The sequence below is a fragment of the Limanda limanda genome, chromosome 4 (genome assembly GCF_963576545.1).
Source record: "Limanda limanda chromosome 4, fLimLim1.1, whole genome shotgun sequence".
Taxonomy (NCBI): Eukaryota; Metazoa; Chordata; class Actinopteri; order Pleuronectiformes; family Pleuronectidae; genus Limanda; species Limanda limanda.
In genome coordinates, this window is record NC_083639.1 from 6,265,920 (window position 1) to 6,284,796 (window position 18,877).

An 18,877-nucleotide genomic window follows, 5' to 3' on the forward strand; every position below is an offset into this window, starting at 1 on the left:
GCAGAATCAACCACAATAAATGGGGTTTAGGGTGTGACGAGGACGAGTGAGATTCAGATGCTATTCGTGGTCAGACAGTAAGGAAATATGATGCACACACATCTCTACCTTTACGGGTCTGTTGTTTGGAGCTGGAGAAAAACTCCAAAAGGTGCCAAGTTGAGCTTTTCTGTCCTTTAGGACATAAATCAACTGACAGAGAAAAGATGAAGCAGTCGTCGCCCACTAGTGGACATGGTGCCAATGCCTAAATGGGAACTTATCCCAGCAGAAAACACAGAAAAACCACAAACGAGGATTTGTAAAAGAAAAAATCAGGGGTTTTGTGATACACTCTACACTTTTTGTTACTGAGGGTCTAAATGTTACTTTATTAACCTGCTAATAAACTATAAAAACTGTTAATAAGGAGCCTATAATAAACTGATTTTGTGGTACACTCTTTGTTTTATGGGCTAAAGCTATTATTTTACACTATAAACTATCAAAACTGTTAATAAAGAGGCTGTCATTAAACGTGTTTGTGATACACTGTGTTTTTGTCATTCAAGGTTCAATTTTTCTTCATAAATCAGCGGATAAACTGAAAACTCTTAAAAAGGACATTGTGATAAACTGTTTCTGTGTTAAACCGAGGTCTAATTTTACAAAATAAACCTGCTTATAAACTAAACATTTCTTAATAAGGAGGTTGTAATAAACAGTTTGTGTGATAAGTGATGAGTTTTTGTTTTTGCTAAAGGTTTAATTTTATTTAATGAATCAGCAGAACTGGACTAAAGCTATAATTTATAAACTATAAACTAGCTCATAAACTATGATAACTCTTAATAAGGAGGTTGTATAACCAGTTTCTTTTAAGACAATGCCAATAAACATCCTGGATTAATGTAAATTTAACCGGCCATTGTGTCTTTGAATGGATAATTACATCTGGAAAAATGTCCACACAAACACAATTACAATATAGTGATTTTCAAGAGGTAATAACGGCTGCATTAGATGAGCTCTGTTTTCATTCCGCTCTAAAGTCTCTTATACGTTGTAAGGTCGTTGTTCTCCTCCTGCATGTTTGTCTGAAAGGGAATCTTAAATAAGAAATTTTTGGAATCATATAAAACTTTTTGGGGGATAACAACATTAAAGCTGAACATAGATCTTTAAAATAAACAAAAACCAAATCAGAATCTATGTAATAAGCTGTGGCAGTGACCTCCAGATGAGAAACACATCTGCCTTTATGTTTGAAAAAATATAGACAGACCTCACACAACTAACTCTCAATAATGTAAATGATGCACATTTCACAGCCCACTCTAAACTCCTGTTGTTTTATCAGCAGCTGCATAACCAATGAATACCAGGCTAATAATGATTAGAATAACAGAGGCCAGACCTGGCGGTGGTGAACCAATGATATTTGCAGGGATACGGGATTATTAGCTTGATGTGCGTATCCGTGTGATTCTTCTTTTAAAAAAAAAAAAGAAAAGAAAAGAAAAGAAAGAAAGAGCATACCTGTTGCAGCAAAGGAGAGGAAGAGAGAAGCAGGGGAGGTGGAGTATTTAGAGGAACATGCTTCCCCATAAAGAGAAATTGACTATTGTTTGGATTTCACATGATTGATGCTTGACTTAATCCAGTGCTCTTTGCGCCTTCCCAGGAGGGCGAGGCGGCCTCTTTGTGCGCCGCTGTCCCATGTGAAGCAAAGCAAAGCGGGAGAGTGAGGGTCAGAGCTATTCGGCAGGGTACCAGGTCCTTCCCACCGGCGCATCTGCATGTGAAATCGCCATTTCACCCCTCCACACTCCCTAATTGTTGCTAAAATTATTTGTGAAATTGCCTTCCACCAGGAGTGTTTTCCACGGCAATTGTCACGATTTCATCTGCACGGTGGGCCCACCGAGTCGACACACGCACCTCTCCTTTCTCTGCCACATGTGAGGTTTTTATCCCACTTTAATAGTAGCGCATCATTTCTCTTTCTTTTTTTCTTTTTTTTTTGAACAATTACCTTTAAGCAATTACTCTCGTGTGTACTCCGGGGGCAAGTCAACCTGTTGTCATCAGGGGAGGGTCGAGCCGATGGTGTAATTACCACAAAGGAAAAGCTATAGGAGCGATTCACATGTCCACGCTGCGCACATTTACTTAATTGAAAGGTTAACAAGCCTAAAAGCATCCGCTGGACCAAACCTCCGCCACGTGGAGCCCGGTCCGTCCATCCGCACATCCCGGTCCTCACCTCAGCTGCTTCAGGTTCCAGGTCTCTTTTTCTGGGGGGGTTCACATCAGGCAGACGATTCAATATATTTAATCAAAAATATGGCAATTTCGGAAATATATATGTATATATTTCTTCCAAATTTATTTTAATCGAAGTGATATTATAGACAAGCAAACTATTTTTTAACAACTTTCAAGGCTTTTTTTTACCTATGTATTTGCTATTGTTGTAAATGTGTTTTTCATTTGATTTGTTTCTTAACATTGACTGTGATGTTCAAAGAAAGAAAGAAAGAAAGAAAGAAAAGAAAGATCGAATATCATCTTTTTATAAACGCATTAATATTCCACAGGTTTGAGCGGGTGAATATCAAGGAGCCAGACACACACTTTTTTTTAAAAGACGGGATTTATAATAACATTTAGATTTAATAACATTTTGAACTGGGTTTGGTGCGTTGGGGTCTTTTTCTTATGAGGGAGGCAGCAGTGAATTAAAAGTGGAATGCGCGCCTCTGATTGGTCCGCCGGCTACTGGATAAACCCAGGAGAGGCCAGGGAGCCAATGGGAGCGTGCGGCTGTCTCCTCCTACGACATGCACGAAAGTTGGCCACTTAAACTACTTCCAACCAGCCAGCAGACATTATACTCAACCAAACTACAGCAAGGGAAAATAATAACATTGCCGTTTTCTCCCCCAAATTCACATCCCTAACTTGTGGTGCATCTCCTCCGGTCTGCAGACTTAAGGGTGTTTTTATTCCATTCGTTACTGACTTTTTATTTTATTTCGTACATTCATCGCACCAGAGGAGAGCATCAATTCCGTTCTTCCCCCGGTGGAAGAAGGGCTCGTCCAGTTTCTCCGCCTGGGATTTGGGATTTGACAGCGCTTAGAGAAAGAAAGAGAGAGAGAGAGAGAAAGAGAGAGAGAGCATCTTTTTTGAAGCATTTTGAAAGATATTCAGTTTTTTATTCTTTTTGACTTGGACTCAGTGAGCGTATCGCAGGTTTCGAACAGAGTCTGTGTTCTGTGTGAGTAACTGTGGGATGGCTACTTTGCCAGGAACAGTGCCTCGGATGATGCGCCCTGCGCCAGGACAGAATTACCCAAGAACCGGCTTTCCCCTGGAAGGTAAGAAAAACATGACACGCAGCTTGTGACTGTCAATTTGTTTTTGTGTGTTGGTCAAAGTGTTTATTGCTAAGAAATAAAACACTGGGTGAACAAATGCAACCTCGATTTAATGATGATTAAAGTTTACAACCAGAATAAAAGCTGGCATTTCCTGTGGTTGCAGATCAGCTCACAGCTTTTAAAAATGTGTATTTATTAATATTATGTTTTGTTTGGGCTTTATGGTGTTTTTAAATGTTTGTATTTAATTGTAGCATATTTTAGTTTGAAGCTGCATAGACTCCCAATAATTCCTGCTTTTTTATACAAAATAATATTCCTATTAATAAATTTTATTTTACGTTTTAATTAAGCTGTTTTTATGGGGTTTTTAAATCATGTAATTTAAATTACAAAAGAGTTGCTTTTAGATATGCGAGGCCTGGAAATTATTTTATTTTCGAAATTATCCTCTGTATCATAATCATTTAATACAATTCCCTTTATGAAAAATTAAACTAGATAATAATCGATGTTTTGGTTCCTTATTTCAAGGAGCACTTTTACAAGTCCATCCTCGATTGTTACACACACAAATACATGCACGCACACACTCTCCCAAGCACACACAAGCAATTTAATTGGTAATTTCTGAAAACTTCCAAGCCCGCCACACTCCAGCCGTCTGAACATATGGGCGGAAAAAAGATCACTTTTGTATTTGCATGCATTTACGGGAGCAGTTTTCCCATTACGCCCGCTGCGTGCTCAAGTGCTCTGGAGTGAAATGGACAAAAACCACGTAGCTCGCAAGTGACTCGAGCTGCGGGGATTTGTTCAAGTGTCCTGCTGCTGGAAATGGCAATAACACACACGGCAAAGAGACGGCTCAAAGGATCACATCAATATTTGTACAGCATGACTAGGAATAATCAAGGTGGGAAGTGTCACCCTGCTCAGTGTCTCTTGAATGTGGAGCTGCAGGCTGGAGTGGCCTCGGACACATCCTGCCGCTGAGTCTGGATGAGTCTGCCTCTTGAAAATGTATGAAATGATAATGTGCGTAACCTGCGTCCGGGTCAAAGTCAGCCACATGGCAAAAACAACGCTGCTGCTCCACCACATCGCACAAACTAAAAGTGCATCCACTCAGAACATCCTGCCCCTTGTGTGGTTGTTGTTGTTGTTGTTTATTTCCGAGGCTGATGTTGTTGTTTGTTGTGGCGCAGTGTCCACCCCTCTGGGCCAGGGTCGGGTGAACCAGCTTGGCGGAGTGTTCATCAACGGGAGGCCGCTGCCAAATCACATCCGACACAAGATAGTGGAGATGGCCCACCACGGCATCCGACCGTGCGTAATCTCGCGACAGCTGCGGGTGTCTCACGGCTGCGTGTCCAAGATCCTGTGCCGGTACCAGGAGACCGGCTCCATCCGTCCCGGGGCCATAGGAGGCAGCAAGCCCAGGGTGAGTGGCGGCCCGTGGCCATCGGGCTCTGTGGGGGGGAGAGGGGCGAGGATGGGTGGGTCAGAGGGGGCAGCACACCTGAAGAGCCCTGATCTGATGGAGTGTTAACTGGAGGGAAAGATCAAGTTATAAAAATACTCTGTAATACTGTATTTGCATCTGAAATTTAATAATATTAATATCAAAAATTCTTATTATTTTTTTTCACCTGAAATTTAAGTTACACATTCAAGCTCCACTCTTCTCCTCTTCATATAACTTAATTGCAGATGCATTGTTTTTTTTAAATATTTGTATAGATATGTTATATCATACATCATTTTTTAAAAGAAAAAAGAATACAAATATTTATTCAAAAACAACCCTGAAGTTTTAAAAATTTAAAAAATTGTCAAATAGTTTTTTCACAGGGTATTTTTGGTAATCAGATGTATTACCTATTATTATTTAAAATTGTATAATTAGAGCATTTAATTCTAAACATTAGAAGTATTTTACCTTTTTCTATCAGAGCATATTTGTTGATTTATAAATTATAATACATGGGGGCATATGGTTTGTCACTGCTGTCTAATATTTTGTTCGTATTTCTGCTAAGACATGTCAATGGGCCTATTGTAATGATACTGTTAATAATACTGATATTTAAAAATTATACATCATTCATAGATGTTTTGTACACTGCACTGTTATGTTCCTTCAATTAAAAGTGTCCCCCCCCCCCCTCTCTCTCGTCACCTTCACTCGCCATTCCACACCTAAAGCAGGTGGCAACTCCCGACGTGGAGAAGCGCATCGAGGAGTACAAGCGAGAGAACCCGGGTATGTTCAGCTGGGAGATCCGGGATAAGCTGCTGAAGGACGGGGTGTGCGACAGAAGCACTGTTCCTTCAGGTGAGGCCTCATCTGGTAAGCTGCACTTCTTTCTCCCTTATTACCAGCGAACACTGCAGCGTCACCAGCAGAATGGCCAGCACCAACATGTTTTTAAGCCCCTTTAAGTTACTGATAATAAAATGTTGGAGAGTGCCAGGAGAGCTCACCCTCAGCTGGTCGACACAGAAATAATAAAAAAAAAGAAGTCATCCTTTTGCTTCTGCACTAGTGAATCTATAGCTGATTATTGTATTTACAGAATAACATTGCTCCTTTTTTATTCTTTTACAATTTCATTTTCAACATTTTCTCAACTGAAAGACTTGACCTGTGCTTTATATTATTTATATTTTGTCCTTCTAAAATAAATGTATGATAGGATTATTATGGTTCTTCTATGGGTTTTAAGGGCTAATCACCCATTTACTTTTTTATTTGCCATTAGTGAGCTCCATCAGCCGCGTATTGAGGGCCCGATTTGGCAAAAAAGATGACGAGGATGACTGTGATAAGAAGGATGAAGATGGAGAAAAGAAAACAAAGCATAGCATCGATGGCATCCTCGGTGATAAATGTAAGTTAACAGCAGATAGTATATGGCCCTTTTTTGTACATGTCTGGAATAACAAATTATCATTCACACTACACAGATATTATTATTATTGTATGGTTATCATTATTATCATCATTTAAAGTAAATTGCAGCCTTGTAAGCAGGAAGCAAATGTTTTCCTTCCTCCCTTCAACGTCCTCTTGGGAAAATTGTCCCACATCCGAGCTGCAGCTAAACGGAGAATTTATTCCTGCTTTTAACTCCGAGCCAGCAGTTGTTCATTTGCTCAATTATTTATGAGAGCCTTGGCAGAAGGTATTTAAACTGCAGAAAATTAATTTGTGTGGCGAATGCCTTCCTCATCCATTCACTCATTTAACGAGCCCCTAAACGACAGCTGACAGTTTGACCCATTTCACAATCGATGTCAGTTCACTGACATTTCACCACTTGTCAGTTAAAGAGGAAATCAATGTCCACATTATTATTTGCTCTATTAGTAATGCTTTGCGAGGAGGGGGAATAAAGCTTTGATGCAGGTATTCACTGTCACTATTTGTCAATAGAATTTATAGGGTTTTAATATCCTTAAAATGTATTGGTATGCGATGTGGGTTTCATATTTTCTGTGGCATGTTTGGTGGATTTAAATGTAACTATGATATTGCACCCGGGGACATAATTACACTCTCAATAAACAAATGTGAGGATTTTCTTATTCTAAATTACTTCCTAACACAAGTTGTAGAGTTTACAATTTTAACTCACTGCCAAAAATTCTTGATTTTCTTCTCATGTTTTATTGGAGCCTTTAGTTTAGAGGTTCCTTTGGTTATGAGGAGTGAAAATGGCACAATGCTATAAAGCTGTCTGGTGATCAAAGATGTGTGAATGGAGTTTAGATAAGAAAGCGCCCTAAAACGCCCTCTTCTTTCCCCACCTCAAATAAAAAAAAGACACTTCCAAAAAAAAAATTTCAAACTTGAATTTGGACTTCACAAGCAAAACCTCCCCTCTATTGACGCCTTTCTCAAAGTGAAGAGTCCGAGGTACAAAAGCAAATCCTGGAAAGATGGCAGCGGAGGAAAAAAAGAGAGGAGAGTATGGGCCCGGCCATTCACATTCAAAAAACCCGGCTAAAAGAGAGAGAAAAGTTTGGACAAAGGGCGCGGAGAGACATAAAAGGAGATGAATTATTCAGTGCGCCCCGCTGCTAGATAGTTTTGTAATTTTATATAATAGCGTTGGAGAAGAATCAGTTGATAGCGTGAAAACGGTCTCTCTTTTTTTCTTCTGTCACACCACGCATTAATGTTATGAGAAAAAAATGTCACCGTTTTGTTGGAGATGTCTCCAGTGTTCATTTGGGATCCTGCTGGTTACAAATCACCAGCGGTTTTTTTTTTCCTGGAGAGTCTGTTCAGCCGCGCCCAGGACGCGTTTTCTGGATAATGTGATAGTTTGACTTATGAAGTGTTAAAACACAAAATATCCTCATAATGTCCCTGCTCCTGTGTGTTTTTTCTTGTAGCGCTGCTTATGTTTTAAATTGGGGCGGCATTACGCTGCTATAAAAAGAGACGCACCCATATGCGTAATGCAGTTTAGACTACCAGCATCCGGATGGCATTTAATAATGTTAATACTTATTAGAGTAAGCAGTGGAAACGATGGTTGCTGAATAGGTGGCTGTGTTCGTGCCGGGTGTAATAGCTCGCAGGCATGGTAAGAAATGTATTTATCCCCAATCAGCCCCTCACTCTGCGAGTTTGAAGCACAGCCCTTATGTGGAGAGGGGTTTTAAAGCAGATTAAATAGAGCCTTTTATTTCTTTTCACTTTCATCTCAGAGCGGAGCTCACAGTGGCTCGCCCTGGGCACAAAATTCATGAGATTTTTTTTTTTCGTTTACTTATCCAGATTTTAAGACTTTATTTATTTATCTATTTGTTTATTAGGTCTGTGTATTTGATTTTCTCGGAGGTTATATCAAGGATTTATCCAAGCTCTAATCTAGCTTTATTAAAACGTGTATTTAAACTGTTCAGCACATTACAATATTTGTAAATTCTATTTTTGCTGCATGGATAAAAGTGTTATTTCTACGAAAATAGTTCCACCTAATCGGCCTTTTTTCCCCCCACCGTGTGGTGATCACCAAGCGGAGATCCTGCTCCACCCTACATTATGTTTGTGCAGGGACAAGTTCCTCATCCATGGTGCGCACATTTGCGCGGCTGTTTAAGTCTGGGCCAAAGTTTAATTACGCGCAAGGAAAGGGGTAAAGGTTGCTGCGCAAACTTGGGCATCCCTTTGTTTTGCGCCATGCGTACTCAGGGAGAGAAGGAGAATTTGAATCAGCTGTCCCGCGTCCTGATCGTAGGATGAGCTGGAGACAGGCGATGGACACTTGAGCGAATCGCAGGCTTACCTGAGTTCTTCAACCTAATTAAACAGATGCCACGTGGGATTATTCCCGAGCGTCAAGGATGGAAAGTGACAGCCCGGTGGAGACGCGTGAGGGAGGCAGACAACCCAGAGAGCCAGGTTAGGAGTCAAGGGGGAGGAGGCTTCTGTTAATTCAAATATAATTTAAGACTAAATATACGGCACACGCTTAGTTTTAAACATATTTAGAGAAAAGAAACGTGTTTTCATTCCTGTATCACTTTTTCATGTAAAGTAAACTACTTGTAAAGGCTTGGAAATTTACCTCATGCGTCAAGCAATTACGCACAGATTATTTCAGGTTTATTCTCAATTACCGGGTACAGCCATGTTTTACAGCAATAATAATTATAACATTGATAATAATTATAATTTCTAGCTGGTATTAACACTCAGCCTAGAGTGGCGAAGAGTGAGAAAAGCTGCCCCTCATCACACTCCACGTCACAAACACACATGAGGGCACTCGCGCACGAACACACCAACTATAACACACACTTCCGCGCGCACTCAGCCGGTCTCTAAGTGTATGGTAATATAATGTAGCTATATTTCGGGTCTAAAGCCGTGCTGAATGAGAAGGACAGGGGAATGAAGCGAGAGACCACTTCAAACAAATCCATCTGGAACAGTGTGTGAGAGAGATTCAGTGAAAGTATGGGGAAGTTATTTAGCTATTAATAACGTTTTTTCCTCAGGCATTGAGAGTGACTCCATCTGCACTTTCTCGCAGCTATTTGGCTGGGTGGAAATTGAGGGAGACCCAAATGTTGGGCAGAGATAACATACCCATCATAGCCCAGACCCTGCGCTGTGCTTCACTGCATTAAACTCGGATTAACCTCCCCTGTCCCCGCAGCCACTCAAGCCACATTTCACTGGAATTTACATCGGTGGGCCCTCATTTTTTTCAAAAAGGGGGCAGGGGCTGAAAGAGAGGATGTGATCGATTAAAATAAAATAAAATAAAATAAAAATAGAGTAAAATAACATAAAATAACATAAAATAAAACAAAATACAAATTTTAATAGGCTTCATTTATGGTTTAATTTTTAGGAGAAATTAATGAAATTAATAAATGTGGCAAAATATTTAATTCAATTTTTAGGGTAATTAAATAGTTGTCCACTAAAATGTTTTTTCCCCCTCAATGTAAACTGACATTCTTTCTAATGTTCTGAAATTCCTCAGCTATTTATAGTAAACACTGTCAATTTAATGAGCTAATTTATTAACATGTTGTACATAATACTCCATGAGTCAAATGAGTTAGTTTTGTGATATTGCAGTTCAAAATCTGACATAACTCACATTAAATCCATGTACCTATAACTTCACTGGCAGGTAATTTAGTAACCTACTCCGTTGCTTAGTAACCACTAACTTGATTAAACGGTTTCTCAGTGAGCAGCCTGTCTGCGCCTAAAATGCCGTGACAAATTTCAATTTCAGTTAAGTAATGCACCAAAACTGTAGTTTTTGTTGTCACCCTTAGCATTTAATTGAGAGCCACTTTTTGGGGTTAAACAATACGAAGACTTAAGATGATACGTATATAATGACGAATACGATTAATATAAAAAAAAATACTTGCAAGTATTTCAAAAGAATATTTTTGAAGTAATAGATAATGAGTGCTGTGACTTTATGCATTTAGCTCACATTGTAATGGGCCTTGTATTTTAAGTCAATCATTAGGCCACGAATTTCAAAATTAGTTCAATTAATGAGAAAAAAATTGCTCTTTGGATGGAGAATAAATTACATGTTCGCTTATGCAATTTCATTTATTTCGTCAGGGCTACTACAATAATGAGATTCCTTTACCTTAAATATTTCATTCAAAAATAATAAGTTCTTAGAAATAAATTCGAAAGTATTGAATTTTGACTGTTCGTGACATTTCGTGACATTTGATGATCAGGGCTACAACCTGTGTAAGGAATGATCATGTTGGCTCCAGGGTAACTTGAGCAAGCCCTGCAGCGTAATAACACGAAACCCTGCTGCTTATATGAGTATAATGAGTAATGCATGAATGTGAAGGTGTGCACTTTAAGCTTGCAGGCCCACCACACCACAGAGACGTGTCAGAGTCGGGGGCTTTAAGTGTCGACAGCATTAGGCTGAGTTAAAAAAAAATGGAGCAGGCTTAAATTCAGTCTGTGCTGGCATTTGACTTTGATCACATCAGAAATATTCATGGAAGCACAAACAGTGGCTCTGCCGCCATTATCCAGACTGACAGTGATACCTCTCAAGGCTGTCTATTAATTAAAGTGGCGCTTACCATGTGGGACGACTCCCTATCTGGGCGCAGAAATGGTTTTTCCATCTCTTGTGGGGCTCTTGAAAAGGAGCAATCTTTCCTCCCCAGCTTCTAGTGGGAAATTTAAAAGTGTACAGAGGAAGACATGGGGATTTCTAGCTCATTTATAAAGACGAGTTTATAATCCTTTCCTGCTTAATAACTTAAAAGGATTCAATTTCTCCCCTCATTTATGGGGTTATGATCGCACATTGTTACACGCAGATAGTAGCATTTCAAGGTTAACATTTCCTGTTCGAAAATATCAGAATATAAGCTGTAAGCCCATAGGTGCCCTTTGTTTAGCCCGCAATTCCCCCCATCACATGCTGATAGACCCGTTTTAGATGTTGTTACTATTAATGTGATAACAACGAAAGGAGACGAAGAAGACCGAGTTGATAAGATGCCTCCACGCCACTGAGCATTATTTTTCCAACATGATATGATATTTAATTATAGCCCATAATTTAACCATCGAGAATTAAATTTCAGGAGGCTTATGTAGACTCGGAGGATTGCATGTGTGGTTGGGGGTCTCAAACCATACGAGACAAATTAAAGAGGAAGCGTTGCCCTCCAGGTATCCTGTCACAACAGTGGGGTGCTTCAGCGCGTCTCCACTTTCTGTCTGTGTTTTATTCCGCCAATTTTCACCGTGGGGCTGCGGGATCCTGGACTGTGCCTGCGGGGCTCTGCTCCAAAATAAATACAAAGCTCACAGTCTCCCTTCTCTGCTGCTGCTGCTGCTGTCTCTGGTCAAGTTTGACCTGACTCCCTCTCTCTCTCACACACAATCTCAAACTCACACACACACACACACACACTCACATAGCCTGCACACGTCCCATCAGCATCACACATTCTTGTCAACAGGTGAGGGCGTTAGTAATGAACGTACAGGCCTAAAGGAAGATGAGTTCCTTTTTTTTCATTTGTTTGTTTTGTTTACGGTGCAGTCTATCAAAAGTAGTTATTTTGTCAGATTTATTTTGTAAACGACAATTTATCCATTATTTGCTAACCTAATAACGTAGAATAAAATCAATTTGGGGAAACATTTTTGTGGTGCTTTGGTTGAAATTGGGTTAATATTTTGACAAATTCAATTGTTAGTGTTGTGACAGCTATTCTAGGAAATGTTGCTCCTAAATATCAGACCCATTTGTTGCATTGTTTTTGTAGAAAATATCTAATATAACAACTACAACTTCAGATAATTATATAAACTATGAATACTTGGTCAATTTGTTTATATTTATATTTATGATTATATTATTATGATTATGATTATTTTTATTACTAAACTTGTGAGCCTATATATACTGACACCACGTCAGACGTTTGCATTTCCTCTCCGGGTACTTAACGCAGCCTCTGGCCCGGATTGGCGTCGCTTTGTGCGCAGTATAAAGTTTAATTGGCTGGAAGAAGATGAATGAGGCTGACAGGAATCAGCTGTCCACAGATTCCCCCTGTGTGTCTGACTCGGAAATCATAACCTGACCAGCTTTTCCTCCTCTGGAACCAGCTCGTTGAACTTGTCACATCTAATTAGGGTGTTAACGCGCACCGAGAGCATCGGTGGGAAACAGTAGGTGGTGAGGACGGGGCAGCCAATGAGGCCTTTTTGGGTCAGATGGTGGAGGGGTGGTGGGGGTGCAGCCTGGTTGGATGGTGTTGTTGTTGAATTGAACCGCTGCGGGCTTTTATTTCTAAGCAAGCTCTTTTTTTACCCCCCTGCTATTACTTCAATTATGGCCATCCAGCGGGCTAAATAGGCAAGTCTGCACGGACTGTAGCCTTGCTTTAATTAGGTATGAAATTAATTAGAACAGACATCTATTAAAGACTTTTAAGTTTGGCTAATTTTGTTTCCACAGAGTTTAAAGGTATGACAGTGGATTAATGGCTTACAGCCAAAATTACATTTTATTGCATCCCATCATTTTTCTCCTGCTGCCTGTCTAACAGGTGTCAGGCAATCTCCAGCAGAAAAATATCAAGTTAATACAAAAATTTCCTCTGTTGTCCACCTCCAGCAGTGTTTTAATTTAGATATTCACAAATGTTCATGACTTTCAGCAAACAGCAGGTCATGCAGTTTCTGCAAAATATTAATGTGATTTGAACTCCATGTTCTTACAAAACCTACGAAAACTTAAAAAAACAAACAAAAAACTCAACAACTCAACATTCAGCTCACTCAAAATCATTTTGTCCGGGTAGTCTTAACCTCCCGTGCAAATGTGAAAATTCAATATTCCTCCATTTCCATTTTAAGAGGTCGCTTTCTCTGTTTATTGAATACTTCCCCCCCACCCCCCCTTGTATTGGTACAAAAAAGGCCTGTGATGTCTGACAGGCTGCTCTCACCATTGTTAGATGAACAGCCACTAGAAAAGGACGAGAGAAAGAAGAGGGAGGAGAAAAGGCCCCTCTGTTATTTTCTGTCTTGAGACTTGCTGCATAGGCCATTCAGGCGAGTTGATGAACTCCTCCAAAAAGTTTATTAAGGGGCCGAAAACAATACGAACTAAAGCCTTTGGGTGCCCGGGCAGACAGTTTATAAACTAGCTGCTATTGTGCCTCAAAGGCAGATGCATGAATACTTTTCAATGGGGCCTTCAAACTGACACGATCAGGCTGGACAGCAGCACTTTTAAAGGGAGAGAGGGCGCTTCTGCAGCAGCTCACAACGCTGCCTTCTTTTGCATTAATGTACATCTGCAAAGGAAGGAGGAGGAGGAGAAGGAGGAGCTGAGCACTGTCTGTCATGGCCTTGCTCGTTGACTGGTTTTCTCGTGGTCTTTATATATGTTTTTCAAATAAGAGAGAAAAGTCAGTATATTTTCATGTTTATTTATCCTCAAAGAGGTAATTTGAAAGAAAACTCCACAAAGTCTGGTTTTATGTGCTGCATCAAATTTATTTCCTTTACCACAAATTTTATATTTTGAGTCTGGAAACTACACAATCTGTTGTGTGCAGACCGTGGCAATGAGTTTCCTGTTAATGCTACATTTTAAACAAAGATTTCAAATATTCCTGCTCATCTGTGAGCACATCAAGCGAGGCAGAAGTCTGCTGTGTGCTCTGGTGACGTGGATCCACTGTTGATTTCTTTGGACGGGACACACCAGCTACGCACACTCAAGAAGATACATTATTCCCCTCCTTTTCAGCAAACAATAGACTGTCACTCTTTATCCCTCTTCCCTCCTCTGTTCCTCCCTCCTCAGCTTTCTCTTTTAGTCCGCTCAGTCTCTGGCTCTGTGCCTCACAACATCAGAGGGAGTCCAGTGATTTGTGACCCCAGCAACCCACACTTAATCTTGCTAAAGAGGGGGAGCATCCAGTTTGCAGCTTGGCGGGCCCCAAATAGACCAAGCCTGCTCTGGCAGGTGTCAACATTAGCAAACAATTGGTCCCCAGTCCCATGCCCCGTACCCCAGTGCGACACTGAACCTAAACTATTTGAGGCGCGCTGAAAGAAAACCACATAATAGGGAATGTGGAGGGGAGGAGAGGAGGGGGAGGACAAGGGAGAGATTACACTCTGAGACAGCTATTAGCAGGGATGAGGCTTTTCTAAACAAACAAAAAAAGAAGACGATCAATACTGTGTTAGTTTACAAAGTGGAGCCATCATTGTGGCTTTGGAGTATTTATTTTCTGCTCCATTGTTTTTCTCGACTTCTGAAATGTCTGTGGGCCGTATTGGCAATCCAATTTAGTTTGGAGGGGGGTCCCTTGGACGCCTATTTCTTCTCCCGGGCACTCGTGTGTTTACGCCTGTGGTGGGCAGTTCATTGGTAGATTTGGTGTTGTAATGAATCCCGATTGGTGAGTATTACCTTCAGTGGTGGTGCACAATGACTGGGCTGTCCAGAGGGAAAACAGCACTCAGGGATGACAGTCCCTGTGGGGGTGCAGTGCCCTCTCCTTCATTAGACAGAGGTGTCTATGCGACGAGAGCGCAGGAAATGAGAGGAGAACGAGTTGACATGTGGACTGTTGCTGCTCTCGAGTGGAAACGTTACTCGACAAGAGGGCCAATGTTTTTCTTAGAGGCCATTTATTTATCTCTCACTGCTGATTCCCTGCCATGCCACGAGGAGAGACAAGTGTTCTCAGCAGGGGAGATTAGCTGCAATGGGTTTAATGGGAAAAAGAAAACCTATAGTATTTGTTATCAGACAAAAATCTCATTTAATTACTTTGAGATGTCCTCTTTGTGTCTCTATCCTATAGGCATCTGGAATAAATACAAGCAAGTGTAGTTCAATTCAGGTAACATCCACCAAAACAAACCTCCTGCTGCAGTTGTTCTGTTATTAGAAATAATGCCATTATTCTGCTACAATAAACAAATGTAATTAACTGACCTGGTCACCTTTACAGACAATGGTGCCTGTTGTCAGAAAGCACCAGTAACAATGTTAACAGGCAGTAAAATGATTCTGATTGTTCACGGTATTAGAGCATCACACAACTCAGAAAATAAGCACCAAACATTTACATTCCTCCTGTTATTGTCCTCATGTACACTGGAGGTTTTTTGTTTTGTCTCCACTTAGGTGAACTGCCAAACGATGACAGACAGTGTACAGAGTAATGTCAGCTGTAAGCAATATTTAAGGAACCATGTCATTTCATAAATCGTAGTCATTTTTGTCTAATAAGTTATCCACCAAACGATACAAGTGTTGTCACTGGATCACAGATTAAATAATGACGAAGCCCAAAAAAAGTCCACCAGTGATTCTGCACAGTACAGGACGAAGTCGTCAGGAGTTCTATGATTTAAGCCAAATAAAAATTGAAATATATTAGTGGGTCCAACTAACAATATTATATCTATTTGTAAATTTGCTTTTCAACCCTGTGAAAGGGTTTTGCATACATCACTTTGATCCCCTATAATACAAACATCGGTGTGTTCCAATACAAGGGTTTTTTATTATTTCCATTACATTTTTCAGGAGTATTAGTTAGGATGCAGTCCGGTAATTACCAATATCTGTTTCTAAGATTAAATTATTGGTGGATTTTGACGATTATAGAATAAACTGTATGGTCTAATTGAATTCCTCGCCTGCCTGAAAAAATCTCAGGACATTGTTTAAAATGGACAGTGTGATAATGAAAGAGACCTTTGGCAGGAAAAGGTCTTTGTCTTTGTGATTAAGCGCTTGTTATATTTCCAAACAATAAAGCAGAGTGTAGCATGAATGAGTGTGGAGCCCATCGGGACATCACCAGCTTTATCATGCCCCATGTTAAATTCGGTAATAGATGAGCAGGTCAGAGCCACGTAATTTACTGAAAGAAATGTAGTTTCCTCCAATTTGCATTGGCGGCTCGGGTTGTCAAACTCTGACAGCTGGCACAGATCACGGTGGTGTTCTGCATTATGACCGTCCACTGGTTACCATGGAGCTGCATTAGAAAAGACAAAAAGCATTTCTGGCTAATTTTATTACAATACAGGAATAGCCCACATAATGTGCAACAGTAATTACGTTTCTCACAGTGCTCTCCCTCAGTGATAAATGAGAGACACTGACCATGGTCTGCTAGTTTAGAAATCGCCATTAGCCTATGCTACTTAATGGCAGAACATTTCACATTTTATGCTCTTGATGTGCTTCACCACTGAAATATTCATTTGTTTTAATTGTGCATGTTTTTTCCCCCTCCACAACCACAAAGACAATAAACACGTTCCCTTAAGTGTTGCGAATCAGAAATGTGTTTTTTTGCCACCGAGTTTAAATTTGAACGCTGTTGTCCAAACAGTGGGGCGGGGCTCCCGTCCTGCAGCCGACAAAATAACAACTTCTAATGTTGTCCCCCCCCATTTTCAACTAATGGGCTTATTTCTGCATCGTCAGTCAGTCTCTCCTTGGGGAATATGTAGTCTCAGTATAAAAAGCTTTGCTACTGTGCCACATTACAAACCCTCAATATGTGAGGAATATCTCAAACTAATGCCAGGCACTGTGATGCTTCACTCTGCCCAGAGAAAAAAGGACTTAACCGCAAATATTCATTTAAATTCTGACAACAGTTTGTTCACTTGCAACCAAGGGACCATAACACAGTGTAGAATAATAGTATTTTTGATAATATATTGCGTAATTTTATTTCAAAGCAACCTATATTGTTATTTTATTATTTATCACATTTTAAAAGACAGGATGTACAAAGGAGTATTCAAATATATAAAGCAGAAGCCATAATAGTTAAAAACCTTTTATTTTACTGCACGTTAATGGAACGCTTCCTTCACATGAATCCTGAGTTTTCATTAAAGTTTCCATCAGTCTTCACAACTCGTCCTCCCTCCATAATGTCCTCTGTATCACTCCAAACTTTTCCACAATATTTGCTGCCCAACCTCGTCCAGAAAATTAGGAAACTTCCCTTGGGCACATAAAAATGTCCGCTGTGCATTCCTATACTGTGCCCAGTAATCTCTCTTTGGCTTTGTTGAGAAAATGATTTGTTCCTCCAGGAGACCTCAGCTCATAGCCCTGAGACATCACTGTTTGATTTCCTGCGTAGGTTTTTAGAGCTTTTTGCTGGGGGACCAGGGCTCTGGCTCCAGTGCCATTTGGCAGAGACCCCCAATGGGCTTTCTGTTTTACTTTCTTGTGCTCTCTGTTAATTTCATTACTTTCGCTGTGACCTCAATTAGTAAAGACTTAAGCTGAGGCGATGACATTCTGCTCTAAATAAGAAGGAGAAGAAGATGAAACCTGGAGAGAAGCTCAGTCTTGGGGAAGTGACGGCTGGAGACCAGGTTCACATTTAGTTTTCTGGTCTCTATGTAGTTTTGTTAGATCCTCTGTATTGACTTTATTCTAAAAACTGCCAAAGTAGAGAAGCATATAAGTAAATTCAGGATTTTATATTATGTGAATGCTGGAAACAAACATATTTATGTGCATTTTCCCCCATGTTACCTTACAATAACTTATATTAAAAAAAAATTCAAACAATCTTAAACAATAGCCCAGTGAACAACAGTGTTTCCTTCGTGTAGAAAAAGAGCCAAAAGCATCAAATCATATTGCTGTTAAATTACTCGTTTTAGTCAGTAGTATATTAAAGAAAAGAATCCCACCCTTCAAGCCCTTCACGCTTTCACACTCAGTGCAGTGCAGAGGCATGGGGAGTCAATATGTCAGCGTTTATGGATGCCCTGCGGAGCTGCACAGGGCTGTCAGGCCCCTATTCATGCTCTAATGGCCCCCTGAGGAGCTCGTCTCTGCAGGCTGAAAAGGCCGGGAGGCCCAGTGGACGCCCTGTTGTTGAAGGTGAGCGTGCGCTCTCATGGACGCGCCGCGCCTTCATCCATATGACAAGAGCCATAAAAGAGCATCGCTCTCGCTGCTTCTCCCTGTCCGTCTCCTCTGCTTTCTCCCGCACCCCCTCCTCTTCACTCTCTCTCACTTTCTCTCCACCTCAAACACAGAAAAGGGGGCTAATTGTTTGTTGTGAGAGCCAAAGATTATAGAGCCTCCCATCTTTCTTCCTTCCTTGCATTTTTGTCCTCAACCCCCCGTACTCCTTTTCTAAAGAATGTGATTCTGTCCAAGAGACAAGGGAAGAAAAGTATAGGAATTTTCTTGAGGAATGTTGATGTAAAAGAGTCTAAAAATCTGACACCGACACTGAGCGGTTGTGCGCTTGGTAACAAAAGCGAGGCAGCATTTTCTAACATTTTCATCAATCCACTTCAAGTTCCTTTATAAAGTGTAATTTCCGTACAGGTAGAGCACAAATTTAAGTTCACTTCCACTTGTCCTCTCGCAGCGGGTACACTCTGGGACAAGTGCCCTTGGCCCGCAATCACCTGCTAATGTATTGACACA

General features: G+C 40.5%; 1 protein-coding gene across 3 annotated transcripts in view; it reads left to right on the top strand.

The window, feature by feature from the left end:
* Window positions 1-3,277: 3,277 nt before the first annotated feature.
* The window catches only part of pax7a (paired box 7a), a 43,632-nt gene continuing 28,032 nt past the window's right edge, over window positions 3,278-18,877 (top strand). For 2 of the 3 annotated variants that reach the window (XM_061069672.1, XM_061069673.1), the window contains exons 1-4: window positions 3,278-3,362; window positions 4,574-4,809; window positions 5,574-5,703; window positions 6,131-6,259. In XM_061069672.1, coding sequence (XP_060925655.1) covers window positions 3,278-3,362; window positions 4,574-4,809; window positions 5,574-5,703; window positions 6,131-6,259 — 580 coding nt within the window. Of the gene's footprint in view, window positions 3,363-4,573; window positions 4,810-5,573; window positions 5,719-6,130; window positions 6,260-18,877 lie in introns of all 3 variants that reach the window. The other variant, XM_061069671.1, reaches the window with a different exon arrangement.